The sequence below is a fragment of the Mesocricetus auratus genome, unplaced genomic scaffold (assembly GCF_017639785.1).
Source record: "Mesocricetus auratus isolate SY011 unplaced genomic scaffold, BCM_Maur_2.0 Super-Scaffold_100011, whole genome shotgun sequence".
In the NCBI taxonomy this organism is placed as follows: Eukaryota; Metazoa; Chordata; class Mammalia; order Rodentia; family Cricetidae; genus Mesocricetus; species Mesocricetus auratus.
This window is the reverse complement of record NW_024429195.1, coordinates 16,609,636-16,622,564: the sequence shown is the minus strand read 5'-3', so window position 1 is coordinate 16,622,564 and position 12,929 is coordinate 16,609,636. Positions and strand designations below refer to the sequence as shown.

General features: G+C 34.5%; 1 protein-coding gene across 1 annotated transcript; it reads left to right on the top strand.

Annotated features, from left to right (window-relative positions):
• Positions 1–10,111: 10,111 nt before the first annotated feature.
• LOC101828366 (40S ribosomal protein S19-like) lies at positions 10,112–10,490 on the top strand. The gene is made up of 2 exons (XM_040754304.1): positions 10,112–10,295; positions 10,342–10,490. Exons 1-2 carry the CDS (start codon positions 10,112–10,114, stop codon positions 10,488–10,490), a joined length of 333 nt encoding a protein of 110 aa, XP_040610238.1.
• The last annotated feature ends 2,439 nt before the right edge of the window (positions 10,491–12,929 follow it).

The window sequence follows — 12,929 nt, the reverse complement described above, 5'->3', positions numbered from 1 at the left end:
AGCAATCCTGTTATGGTTGTTTGCCTTGTCTGTGTGATCCAGGATAGCATGCCTCCCTTCTCTATGCAAGTGTTTGCACTCGAAGGTTAGTAAAACCTGAAACCAAAGCCAAAGCCAATCCTACTAAGACTAGAATATCATTTTGGGACTACCAAATGGGCTATCTTCCTTTGTGGGTTGTGAAAGGATAGGAATTCACAAAACAGCTGTCAAATTAAATAAATTAGTATTTATGGGACAGGAATATGAGAAAGATCTGATGGCTACATCATGAACGGTCTTATTTGCTGAGTGTTATGATATTAAGGTAACTTATTCATTTATAATGGTTAATATTCTTTTCAGTTTAACATGATTAGGAATTACAAAGATGCAGCCATGTTTGTTAAAGTGTTTTGAGGTAAGTTATTTTAGGTAGGAAACACTTAGGCTCCATGGGCTGAGGTCCTAAACTGAAGAAAGTCATATAAGTAATCAGGATTCAATTTTGAATTACACCGTTTCCTGACTGTAGAGGCCATATGAATAGCAGTAACCTGTTTTTTGCCTCCATGGTTTTCTGTGAAGATGGACAGTTCCCTCAAACTGTGAGCAGCAGGGAACCATTTTTTCTTAAATTGCTTATGTCAGGTATTTTATTGGGTAACAAGGAAAACAAGTGCCATACCATTTATAGGGAACATCAAAACGGAAAAACAATATGGATGCTATTCTCCACATTAGACTGATTTTGCAGAAAAGTGAAAAATAAAAAGTAGAGGTATACACTTGCTAACTCTTAGAGGTGGGAGCCACAAGTAAGGACAGTACAGTTTAGATCTTTACTAAATAAACTTTCCATGGATACTCAGACTTTGAACACATAGGGAACTGAATATTGGGAAGGGGGTTGCATGATGTGAACATGAGTGGAAATAACTCCAAGTCCAAATTTGAAATAAAAGGAAAGGAAAATTCAAGATTCATCACACAGATAATTATCTAGGTGGAGGCCTACTAGAGTAGACTGTAATAACCAGGGAATATTATACACCTAAATTGCTTAAATGGGAAACTTTTAGTTTAGTTTCTTTAATTCTGTCATAATTGTGTTTACTAATTTTCAGAAACTATATGTAATCCTATGTGTCATATGAAAAAAGGGTAGGTAACAACTATTTGTTGACAAAATAATCTGCAAATCAGTGGTTGTCAATCTTCTTAGTTCTGCTGCCATTCAATGCAGTGCTTCATGTTGTGGTGATCCCTAGCCAAGAAAGTTGTTACATTGCTACTTCATAAATGTTTTTTTTGCTACAGGTATGAATGGATGTGCTAGTTATCTGATGTGACCATTTTGAAAGGGTTGTTAGACCTTTGTGCTTTCTCCTTAATGGAAAAAGTTATATAAATAAAAGAATCTTCATGTTTTATACTGGACACCACCATTAATTTAAAAAATATTTTTCTTAATTAAGAAGACCAATGTTACTTACTGGCAATGGACAATTCTAGACCTTCAGAGTTTCTGTATACTCTCTCTAAAAATTCTCCGTTATAGTAATATAATGCTAAACATTGACATTTTACTGAATTGAAAAATATGAAAAGAATACAGGAAAGTCAGAAGATCAAGTTTAAAGAAAGCAGCTTTTTAAGTGATATAGGGTACTCCCCGGACTCATAAGGCTTTTGGGGGAAAATTCCATTATAAATTACAAGCTACTTCTGTAAATCTTTGAACATATAAGCCACTAAGGCCCCTTAACCATGTAGGCTTCTGTGGCTGCTATCAGTTGTATGTCAGAACTAGTTGGTAGTGTGTTGAATATATTGGATGCTTTGTTTTCAGGACATAGGGAAAATCAGTATTCTGGTAAGTTGAAAGCTCCCTCTCTGCTATTAAGACACTACAATCATGGCTTCCAGCAGATAATTTTCACCAATAATTTTTATAGGCCTTATGGGCTATAGTACCAATGTGTCAAGATAGTTGTTCCTGATGGTACTCTTGGGACACAGTTGTGTAGGTACATCCAACTACCTTTCAATTGTATTTAAGAACTGTTCCATAGGAGGGAACTGACTGATATTAGTACACCAAATCTAGGCATAGTTCTCAGTGGGCTACCTGATATCTTTCTGATAAACACATGTGATGTAATTGCCAAATCCTTTCTAAAGTTTGTGCAATGAAACTGGGAAAAAGATAAACACAGAGAGAGGGAAGAAATCAAATGACAAGGGAAAGTAAGGGAAGAAATCAAATGACAATCAGTAATACAATTAAAGGAATAGACTATAGATCACCTTAAACTGTGAACAAATACTTGACTGCTGTAGGATATACAAGTTTATCAAATATACCCTGTGCCAAAATTAAAAACAATAGATAAAACAGCACAAAGGTAAATTAAAGAAGTCAGAAATGAGAAAAGCAAAGGAATAAAATATCCAGGTCACACATAATCAAATTTCTTCTGTATTGTAATGGTACACAGTACCTAACAAGTTCAGACTAGAAAGTTAATATTTTGTCTTAAAGATCTAAGCATCAATATTTTAATCCAAGCAATAATTTTCATATATACATTAGGAGAGGGAATACCAATATAATTATGTCAAATAAATAAGTCTCACACGGTAAAGAATTCTCACTCTCCTTGGAGCAGGAAAGTATTTAATAATAACTATAGTGAAAGAGATATTTATTATTATATATGCTAATACTTTCAAATGGCTATAGATAGCTTGTGTAACTTTTTGCAACAATGGTTTATTAGAAATTCATCTGACTTTTCCTCACATAGGTAAGTTAATCCATCTTTACAGATGTATCTTTGAAGTATTAAAAATTTGGCTATGATTTTTAAATATGGGAATTTTCATTAATCTTAAAGTTTTCTGATACAAACACCTTAACACCTTTGATCAAGTATATATATGTGTATGTGTGTGGATATATCTGAATCATGTTTGTGTATAAGCCTTTATACATACATGCAAATATATATGCATATGTATATATATATGTATATGTATAGTCAAAGGGATGTGAGTAATTTTTTGTTCTTAAATGTCCTAATATGTCATTGCTCAACATGTAAAATGTCTTTTTTATATTTAGTTTAATAAATTATATTTTTATCATGGTAGCTGTCATTTGCTTTAGTTAGATAAAAATTTAACATGCCCAGCTTATGTGTTGTGGATGCTACCACACTAAGTTGGAAGAAATCAAATGAAAAGATCCAATAAAAACAGGAAGGTACCCTGTACAAATGATAAAGGCCACTCCCAGAACTCATAATGGTATTATTAGGTGACAATCCCAATCTTGGGTACAAGTTAGTTGTTGGCTCAGAAGGTCACCAAGGGGGCAATTTGATAAGAATGGCAGACCATGTTTCTTTCAAATCCATGTAGAATTCTATTTTTTTTAGAAGACTGCCTTTTGTAACATTCTTGCAAATACTATGGAAATAATCTTTAAATCAGTGGTTTATAGAACACAAAATCAACTAGGATTGAATTAGTCACCTAGTAAAAATATTAAGTAGCTTGTGAATACTCAAAAATTGAGTCACTTTTTATGTATGGAAAAGGCCTATTTTGAAGCTTGAAAGTTTGAGAGCATAAGGTTGCAACTAGAAAGAACTTAACTAAAATATAAGTATAATGGTTAAGTAATTTCAATGCTGGGAAATTACTATATCGAAAACCTTTTTGTTTAAAAACTACCTTTAAGAAAATTTAGGTTTCAAACTTGCTAGTTTGGGGGCAAATACCTGAATAAATTAATGTAAAGAAGGAATCATTGAATTTTGACTGATGGCTTCAGAAGATTGAGACTGTGGCTGCTTGGTCCCATCACTGTAGACTGTGAGAAGTTAGAGTTTAATAGTGGAGCTGAGCAACTCACTTCATGATGAGCTTGAGACCAACAGGAAGTATGGGGACAAAGTTTGTCTTTGCAAAACACTTCCTTGGGGACCTACTTTTCTCAAGTAGTTATCAAGTCCCAATAATGCTATAGCACTTGGAAGGATTTGCACATTTATGTGGTTAGAATTTTTCACATTTGTCCTTTTTCAAATGAGATGACATCTACAAGTCCAAACATTTGAACTTTTGGTTCACAATTGGAAGCTGTTTGGGAAGGATTAGGAAGTGTGATATTGTTTTGGAGGTATATTACTGTGTGTGCATTAGGGGGTTGGGGAGGGCAACGTTTTCAAAAGCTTATCAGCATTACCAGTATGCTCTTTCTGCTTCCTTTATTGTATCTTTTTTTAAATATATACATTTTATTTTATTTTTTTAATTAGAAACAAGCTTGCTTCACCTGTCAATCCTAGCTCAGTCTCCCTCCCCTCCTCCTGCACTCCCCCATCAGCCCCTACCCCAGCCTCCCACCCTAACCCCACTCCCTTCCCCATAGGGGATATACAGAGTCTTTCATTTTGTTCTTGAAATGAACTGTCAGCTGCTGCTACAGCTACATGCCTTCCTGTTTACTGGAATGTTTCTGGCCATGATGGGGATAGAATCCTAACCTTCTGGAACTCTAAGTCCAAAATAAATCCTCCAATCTATAAATTGCTTTCTATTGATATCAGATGTCTTTCTGTATACAGTAAATATGTGTTGCTACTGTTTGTTTATGAATAAACTCATGTGGACAATGGCTCAGGAATATTATTGACTAGCTCTCACAATTAAATGACCCATTTCTATTATTTTATGTTTTATCTCAAAGCTCATGTCTTGTTACCTCATATTTTGTTTTCACAGTGCATGGTGGCTCTCTTGACTCTACCTTCTTTTTCTTGATAATTATGTTTTGATTTTCCATCCAGTCTGGCCATTCACCAAAACAGCTTTATTCATCAACCAATAAAAGCAACACATATTTGCAGCATACACAAGGACATCCCACACCATTATTTAAGTAATGTGTTTTATCAATGCAATAGAAAAGTAATTCATACAGCATTCAATCAGTTTCCAAACTTCCAAGCTGTCAAGCTTTTAAACTCCATCTTTGGTGATGTTTCTAAATGAAACATAATAGTATCTGGTCAATATATCAAATTTGGTAGAGATAATACTTTGAAAGTTTAAAAATCTGAGATCAGACTTGCCTTCTTTCATGTAATGTTGAAGAATATGATGTTATTTTTCCAACCTTTTAAAAAATATTTTCCAATCTTAAATATCCTCTATAAGTTCATGTGCTAAAAATAACTTTGCTTGTCCCTTGCACAGCTAGGAGGTGTCATATGCTTATGAAGTAAAGTCTAATAGTAGAAATTTATATAAATTGGGATATGGTTTTGATGGAGATATCAGGACCATGCCATGCCCATGTAGTTTAAAATTTATATAACCATGAGATACATGCAAATATTTAAGATTACATTTAATGTGTAGACAGCTATAAAACTTCATTATTGATATTCATCTAAATATCCTTGTTTTGAAACTCAAGAGAAGCTCTACTACATTTAATTAACTTATTCTCTCAAGCAACTAATGTTTGTAACATGGGAAAACATAAAGGACTAGCTACAGAGGTATGGAAAAGTGACACATTAGGAAAACCTAATAAATTTTAAATATTTATTCATTATTCAATGTAAAGTTTGCTTCTATTCATATTAGGTTGTGTATTTGCATACACTTTATTTCAAGCAATGAACTGAAATTAGAATGAAATATTAAAATATATTGATCAATTATTCATTTCATAATTTATGTAAATAATATTACTTTATTGCAAAACAGATACATAGCATATCAGTAAGTTACATGAATTTAAGGCAAGCAATTCATAAAAGTATCTTCAGGACATTATGATTTTTAACATTTGCAATGGTTTTCACAAGAGGAAGGCCATGCACTCAAATGTTGAGGTGTTTGGAGTTAATATTCACAGTGTTGGTCACACACCACACTCTGTTTTCACAGCCTTCTTCTTATTAGTTCCTTCAATGGTTTGGGACTCCTTTGAGCCACATCTATCTCTCGATTGTTTTCTAACCAAGGAAAGTCTATAACTGTGTTGCATGAACTGAGAAATTATTATATTTAAATTTTCCTTGATTACCAATAAAGTACAAAGAAATTTTAAATAAAGAAAATCTGCACTTGTTTGTCTAAACCCATCTAAAAGACAATTCATAGACACTATGTTCACAGCAGGTAGATGATACTTACACATGAAATTAACATATATTCCATAGGAATAGTGAATTCATTCTACCTTGTTACCAAAGTCTTATTAGCAGAGTCCAAGTCTTTTAAGTATTGTCAGCTCATGTTTTCTAAGTTAATTTTGAGGAAGCAGGTCTGTCCTCAGTGCTTCTGCAGATATAACACTCTATAGAATCTTGTGGTTTGATATTTATTCATCAAAGACCAAAGTTGTGAATATAAGGACAAACAAATATATTTCATGGACAGATTCTTTACTCTAGACTACAACTAACATAATAAATTAGATTTGAAATTACACATTTGACTAATACATTCTGTAAAATGTTGTTTGCCATCCTAGAGTCTTCATCCAATGACTGAACGAAGAAAAACAGGCACCCACTGCTGCACACTGAGTTGTACTCCTGGAATTCAATTGTGGAGAGGTAGGATGGATGAGCAGAGGAGCTGAGACTGTGCTGGAGAAATTCACAGAAACAGTTGACCTAACCTAGTGAGAGCACAGAGACCCTAACCTATGGAACCAGCATTGGACAGAACTAGGCCCCTTGAATGTGGATGCCAGCTAGGAGGCCAGGGCAGTCTATGGGACCTCTAATAGTTGAGCCAGTGTTTGTCCCAGGTGCACAGATGGATTTTGGGAGCTCATTCCCTATGGAAGGATACTGTCTCATTACAGGGGAAGGGCATCACGGTCAGCCTCTCCAGGGGAGAAGGAAAGGGGGGAGGACAACAAGAAGAATCAGAAAGACTGAGACAAAGGAAGAATAGAGGAGAGCAAGAAAGAAGATACTGTTTTTCTTTTGCTTTACTATATGCAATATAAAATCCATGTTACACCTATAATATTGTATGAGATAAAGCTCATTTTAATAGCTTTTTTATCTCAATATAGAAGACAATAGAGTGAATCATTGGTCACACACAGTTCATCTTTCCTGTAGTGTGAATGACACATCTTGTCCACCTTCTGTTATTCATAAATGTAGTTTTAATGTCTATATTTCTACTAACATTTCTTTTGATATAACAGGACATTTGTCATCATAAGGTTCAATCTCAGCAGTTATACATATTAATAACTTCAAAAAAGTTTCCTCCCAAGAAGCACTTTCATAATGTCATTATTGACATATGAAAATAATTTAATTATGGACAATTGAGATTTGGAAATTCTTGATAGTTGCTTTGTTGTTATTATTTCTGTTTGTTTTTGTTTGTTCTGTAAGACCTTCAAAAGAGTCTTACGAAGTGGCCGTAATTTTCCTCAGCTTCTTTGCAATGTTCATGTATAGTCTTTTTTGCATATTCTTGATAGTCTTATGTTGCAGCCATGAACATATCTACCTTGCATGAGTTTGTGATAAGTTTGAAGCAGTGCACCCAGATTAATCTATTAAAGTAACATAAAATGTGTCATAAACACTTGTATTTCAACAAAACCAAACAAGCAACAAAAAACAAAAAAAAAACACTGCAGAAATAACGATGTGTATAACAATGAACAGGTATGATAATACCTGCATTGAAACATTCCTTTGAAAATCAAATGAATCAAAATTTGTAAAACCTCTTAGCATGTTGTAAATATAGTAAAAATCTTTGATTTTTCTTTTCAGGACATGCTGCAATTAAGCAACAAGATTTATTTGTGACTCACTATCTGCTGAACAGTGAGTCAATATGAAAATAAAAGAGATAGATTTTGAACAATTAGGATTTAACCATGCACAGACTCTCCAAGTGAGATAAAATTACCTTCTTACAAATGTGATAAGTATCGTTAACTCATATTTGACATGAATCTAATTCATATGTAAGTTATCCTATACCACCCTTATTGGATTTGCTTTCACAATCCCAATCACCAACATCCAGTGTAAACCTTATCTTAATCTACTGTTAGAGAATTGACTATGTGTTTAAACATAAAGCTTTATGCAATATAATTTTCCCAGTATTTACCAAACATGAATAAATGTGATGCACATTAAATTATTTTTAAAGACTTACATCATAATTCCATTTTCTATATTCATCCAAATGTTAGTTACCCACCCATGTATTATAAAATTTGTCAAAGATAAATCCTTCATAAAACAAAGGATCCATTTATCTGCCCTGCATATGACTCCTTTCAGTTTCTTAAGCAAAGTTCATTTTTCAGAAATCTAAGGAAGAAAATGCAGAGGACACTTTACTGCTGTTTAGTGTTTAAAAATTAAAAATCAGTTTTTTATATTTAATACAGTTATAGAGAAAATGTAGGTAAAATTTGCATTTACAGAAATTATTCTAAGAGCTCTCTTTTTATCAAAGATGCTGGTCAATACTTCATAGCCTTTCTGAGCTTTATGCATTCTGATCAAACTTTGGAATATAAAAGATTAAACTTCTCAGCTAATTACATGCCTGGAGGCACATTAACAATGCAAGTGTCAATGCTCTGTTAAAAATTCATTTTGCATTTTTAACAGAGTCCTGATAGCAAAACTTTGAAGGCAACACAGTGGAAAGACTTATATGCTTGCTTTAAAAGATGGTCTCATGAACTTTAGGAATAGGAACTTCATTATTTCATATTAAGAAAAATAGCAAAGAAATGTGTAATCAAGATGAATTCTCACATACTTGAAAATTCTGTGTGTCACTGACTTTTGGTGAAAATGAATTTGAAAAGTTTTGAGTCTATTTCACTTTTTGGATTATTAAGTAGAGAAACATTTTGAAAATTGTTGAAGAATTAATGTAGATATAGTTATCATTAGTGTACATAATTATAATACTTAATAAAAAAACTAGAGAGTTTGCCCAGTATCTTTAGATGGTAACACTGGATCCTGATTCTGTTTAGTAGGTTCTTTCTTTCTTATCTTTTCTTTTTCTCTTTTTTTGTAGTCTTAGGGACTGAGCAGAGGGCCTTGTCCATGCTAAGCAAGCACTCTCCAACCAAGTTACATTCTTGACACTGAACCTCTTATTTCATGTGTTTTGTATACATGTTGCTGACTATTGTATAAATTACATCCCCCTCCAGCAGGGCACACTAGCTCTCTAACCTTGAATCCTTAAATTTATATGCTTATTGACACAGGTTTCTGAATGAAGTAAGAAAGGTAAAATAGTATTTTAAGGTGGGCCTCAGCTAAGCCTTGGTAGTGGCATTAAAAGAAAGGAGATTTGCATATATAATGAGGAAAAAAATCACCTCAGTGGACAGGCAAGGTCCTATAAAGAGATGGTGAGTAGACAGCCCCAAGGCAATCTACAAAGAGGGGCTCTATTGCAGTCAACCAGCTTACACGTTGAGATGAGCTTTCATCCAACTAGCTGACATACTGACCAAGGCAACCTTTATAAAAGAAGCATTTCACTGGAGGCATACTTACAATTTTAGAAGGTTAGACTATGACCATCATGGCAGACTTAAGCAGATGGTCAGGCAAGCATTAGATTGAGAACTTACATTCTGAACCGCATACAGCAGGCAGAGAAAGGGAGACTGTTGCTGACACAGGCTTTTGAAACATCAGGGCCATAGTTCCTCCAACAAGACCACACCTCACCTAACAAGGCCACTCTTCACAGAACTTTCAAAATAGATCTACTCCCTGGTGATTAATCCTTCAAGCACATGAGTCTATGCAGGCCATTCTAATTCAAACCACCACAGCTACATTTTCAAACAGTGTCTAGGGGAATCAAACATGAAAAGGAAAAGATAAACAGAAGAGAGGGAGGTGGTGAGGGTGCTGAATTCCTTGAGGAAGTTGAAGGATGAGGAAGGTGTTCTGAAGACTCCAGGCACTTCTCAGCTCTGTGAACAACTGCTATTCATCTCAAGGCTGTCTAGTGAGAGTGATTGATGGTCGTCAAACTGAGAGATGTGCACCGGCAGGGCAGAGGCCGCAAGATGCTTGGAGTTACTGTAAATGACATTATCCAGCAGGAGTTTGTCAGAGCTCTGGCAGCCGTCCTCAAAAAGTCTGGGAAGTTGAAAGTTCCCGAATGGGTGGACACAGTCCAGCTGGCCAAACATAAAGAACTCGTCCCCTATGATGAGAACTGTTTCTACACATTAGCTGCTTCACAGCACCGTACCTGTACCTCTGCGGTGGTAGCGGCTTTGGCTCCATGACCAAGGTCTATACGGAGGACAGCAGAGAAATGGTGTCAGGCCCAGCCACTTCAGCAGAGGCTCCAAGAGTGTGACCCGCTGCGTCCTCCAAGTCCTGGAGGGACTGAAAATGATGGAAAAGGACCAAGATGGGGGCCGCAAATTAACACCTTAGGGGGAAGAGAGACACGGACAAGATTGCAGGACAGGTGGCAGCTGCCAACAAGAAGCATTAGAATAAAGGATGCTGGGTTATTAAATTGCCTCATTCATAAGAAAGGAAGGAAGGACAGAAGGAAGGAAGGAAGGAAGGAAGAATATAAATTGTATCTAACCACATTCAGTGCATTGTATTATCTCTAACAATTATGCAATGATTTGTAAGTATTCTGGAAGTATAAATTTAATTTAAAGTAAATACAAAGGGTAAAATTTCCCTTTAAACTATGCATCGAATGACGTACATAATTTGTGTATATGTGCATGTTTGTATGTATGGGCGTGTTCTCCTGTCATGGTACTTGAGTTGAAGTTAGGGGATATCCAGTGGTGTTGGTCCTCATCTTCCAACTTGCTTTTCAGAAAGGGAGTGTTTTCCCACTTGTACACCAAGTTAGCTATCTCGTGATGTTCCAGGAAGTGTCCTGTTATTATTTCCTACCTGTAGGAGTACTGAGATTATAGAACACTTGGCAATGCTTTACATGAGATCATAGGCTCTGCACTTGTATTCTTACATTTAAGTATCAAACACTACTTACTATGCAGTCTCCCAGGTTAATTGTTCTGTTCTATTTTGTTGTTGTTTTTAGGTCTTTTTTTATCATACTTCTGCCTTTCCCATGCTATGGGATTCTTTGTATTAAGTTAACCTTTTATATGTCCTTTTTAACTTCTGAGTGTTTTGTTTGTTTTGTTTTGCTTTGCTTTGTTTTTATGTACTTACTAGTGTGGTTTCAGTTGAATATTCATTAACTATATATTTTGCTGTTTCTTAAAATGGCCATTACAGAATGAGAATATTAACAACTATATATTTATTACACCACTACATCAAACATTAGAGCTTAAACATGCAGAGAACACTTTAAAAAGCCTTCAGTAAACTAAAATTATTGAACATGGTTTTATTTCATGATAAAGTTTTTAGGAATTTATGAAATATTGCAGTGAAAAGGGATAGGTAATGGTTGTATGTACATATGTGCCCTATCATAAAACTGAACAACAGTAATTGAAATAATAGGTAGAGGGTGTCATCTATATTTTGGTAATGCAGTAAGTGAACACTGGAGCTCAATACATATACAGTTATGTTGAGTGTTAAAAACCAAAAGTCAACACTGCTCTCACATCCCTGGCTTGTTTTTATTTTCAGAAAGAATATCAAGTGCCTAGGCTGGTCTTGAACTTACTGTGTATCTAAAGGTGACAGAATTCTGATATACTTTCATCTGTCTTTCATTCTCTCAAATGCATGCCAGCAAGACCTATTTTATTCCTGCTGTTATTATTTTTCATTTTAATAAAATTAAACTTAACACATTTTTATTTAAATAAAATTTATTTTAACAAATCCAGTTTTTTCCTGGATTCACTGTTTATGTCCTGTTTATGCACTAAAGCTAGGGCTTTGTGCATTAATAGCCAAGAAATTTACCAACTGAGATATATGTCTGGTCCTTATCCTATAAACTTTTGCCTATATCACACAAGTTTCAGGAAAAGATTCTGAGCTTTTCAGGAATTACTTTCCATACAAGTAATCATTTTCTCTGGATGTTGTCAACATGGGTTCCTGTAACTTCCAATTAAATTACTGTATTTAATATTAGTTATTGTCGTTAGTCTGTAATGATAGTTTATGAGTTACGTGTTAGTAAAAAATGTATTTAGAGGAAAATAATACTATATATAGTTTAAATTTATCCAGTTCCACTCCTCCTCTAGGGATATCACTCCATGGAAAAAAAAAGAGAGGCTATTTTACTTCTTTGAAGTATTTATGTATAAAAGGAGAAATACAGATATACAGGGTCTCGAGAAGAAAAGGTACAAACTGGAACGAAGCATCTATGAATGGAAATTCAAAGGGAAACTATCCTGTTCAGATTTTCAGCAGGATGGCTGACAGATTTCATTTGTGTGTCTGGCTTGTTTGTATATAGTTAAAGATATAGTAACAAAGAAAATGATTTCAAATGAAAAAAACTTAGTAGTACACAGTGGTGACAAGAGGAGACTGTCTCCTTTGTTATGTTGTGTATGTGGTGGGGAGTGTGGACAACAATGGGGAAGAGAAAATGTTACAAATTGTTTACTCTTTTCCTTTGCAGTTTATTATCAAGCCACTTGGCAAAGTATGCTCAGAAAGCTAAGAGCTAATTTCCATTCAAATTGATCTAAGTGTAGTGATGTTCAGTGATGATATAATGATTTTAAATAACTTCCATATGTGCTCTTCTTTCTATAGTGTGAAATATTAAAAGGGGTTTTCATTTATTTATTTAGTGCTTCAGATTTTTACATTCACATATGATGTTTGACCAAATCCATTCCATCTCTTATCCTTCAATTCTTCCCCTATTCTTTACATGACATTCTTTACAACTTC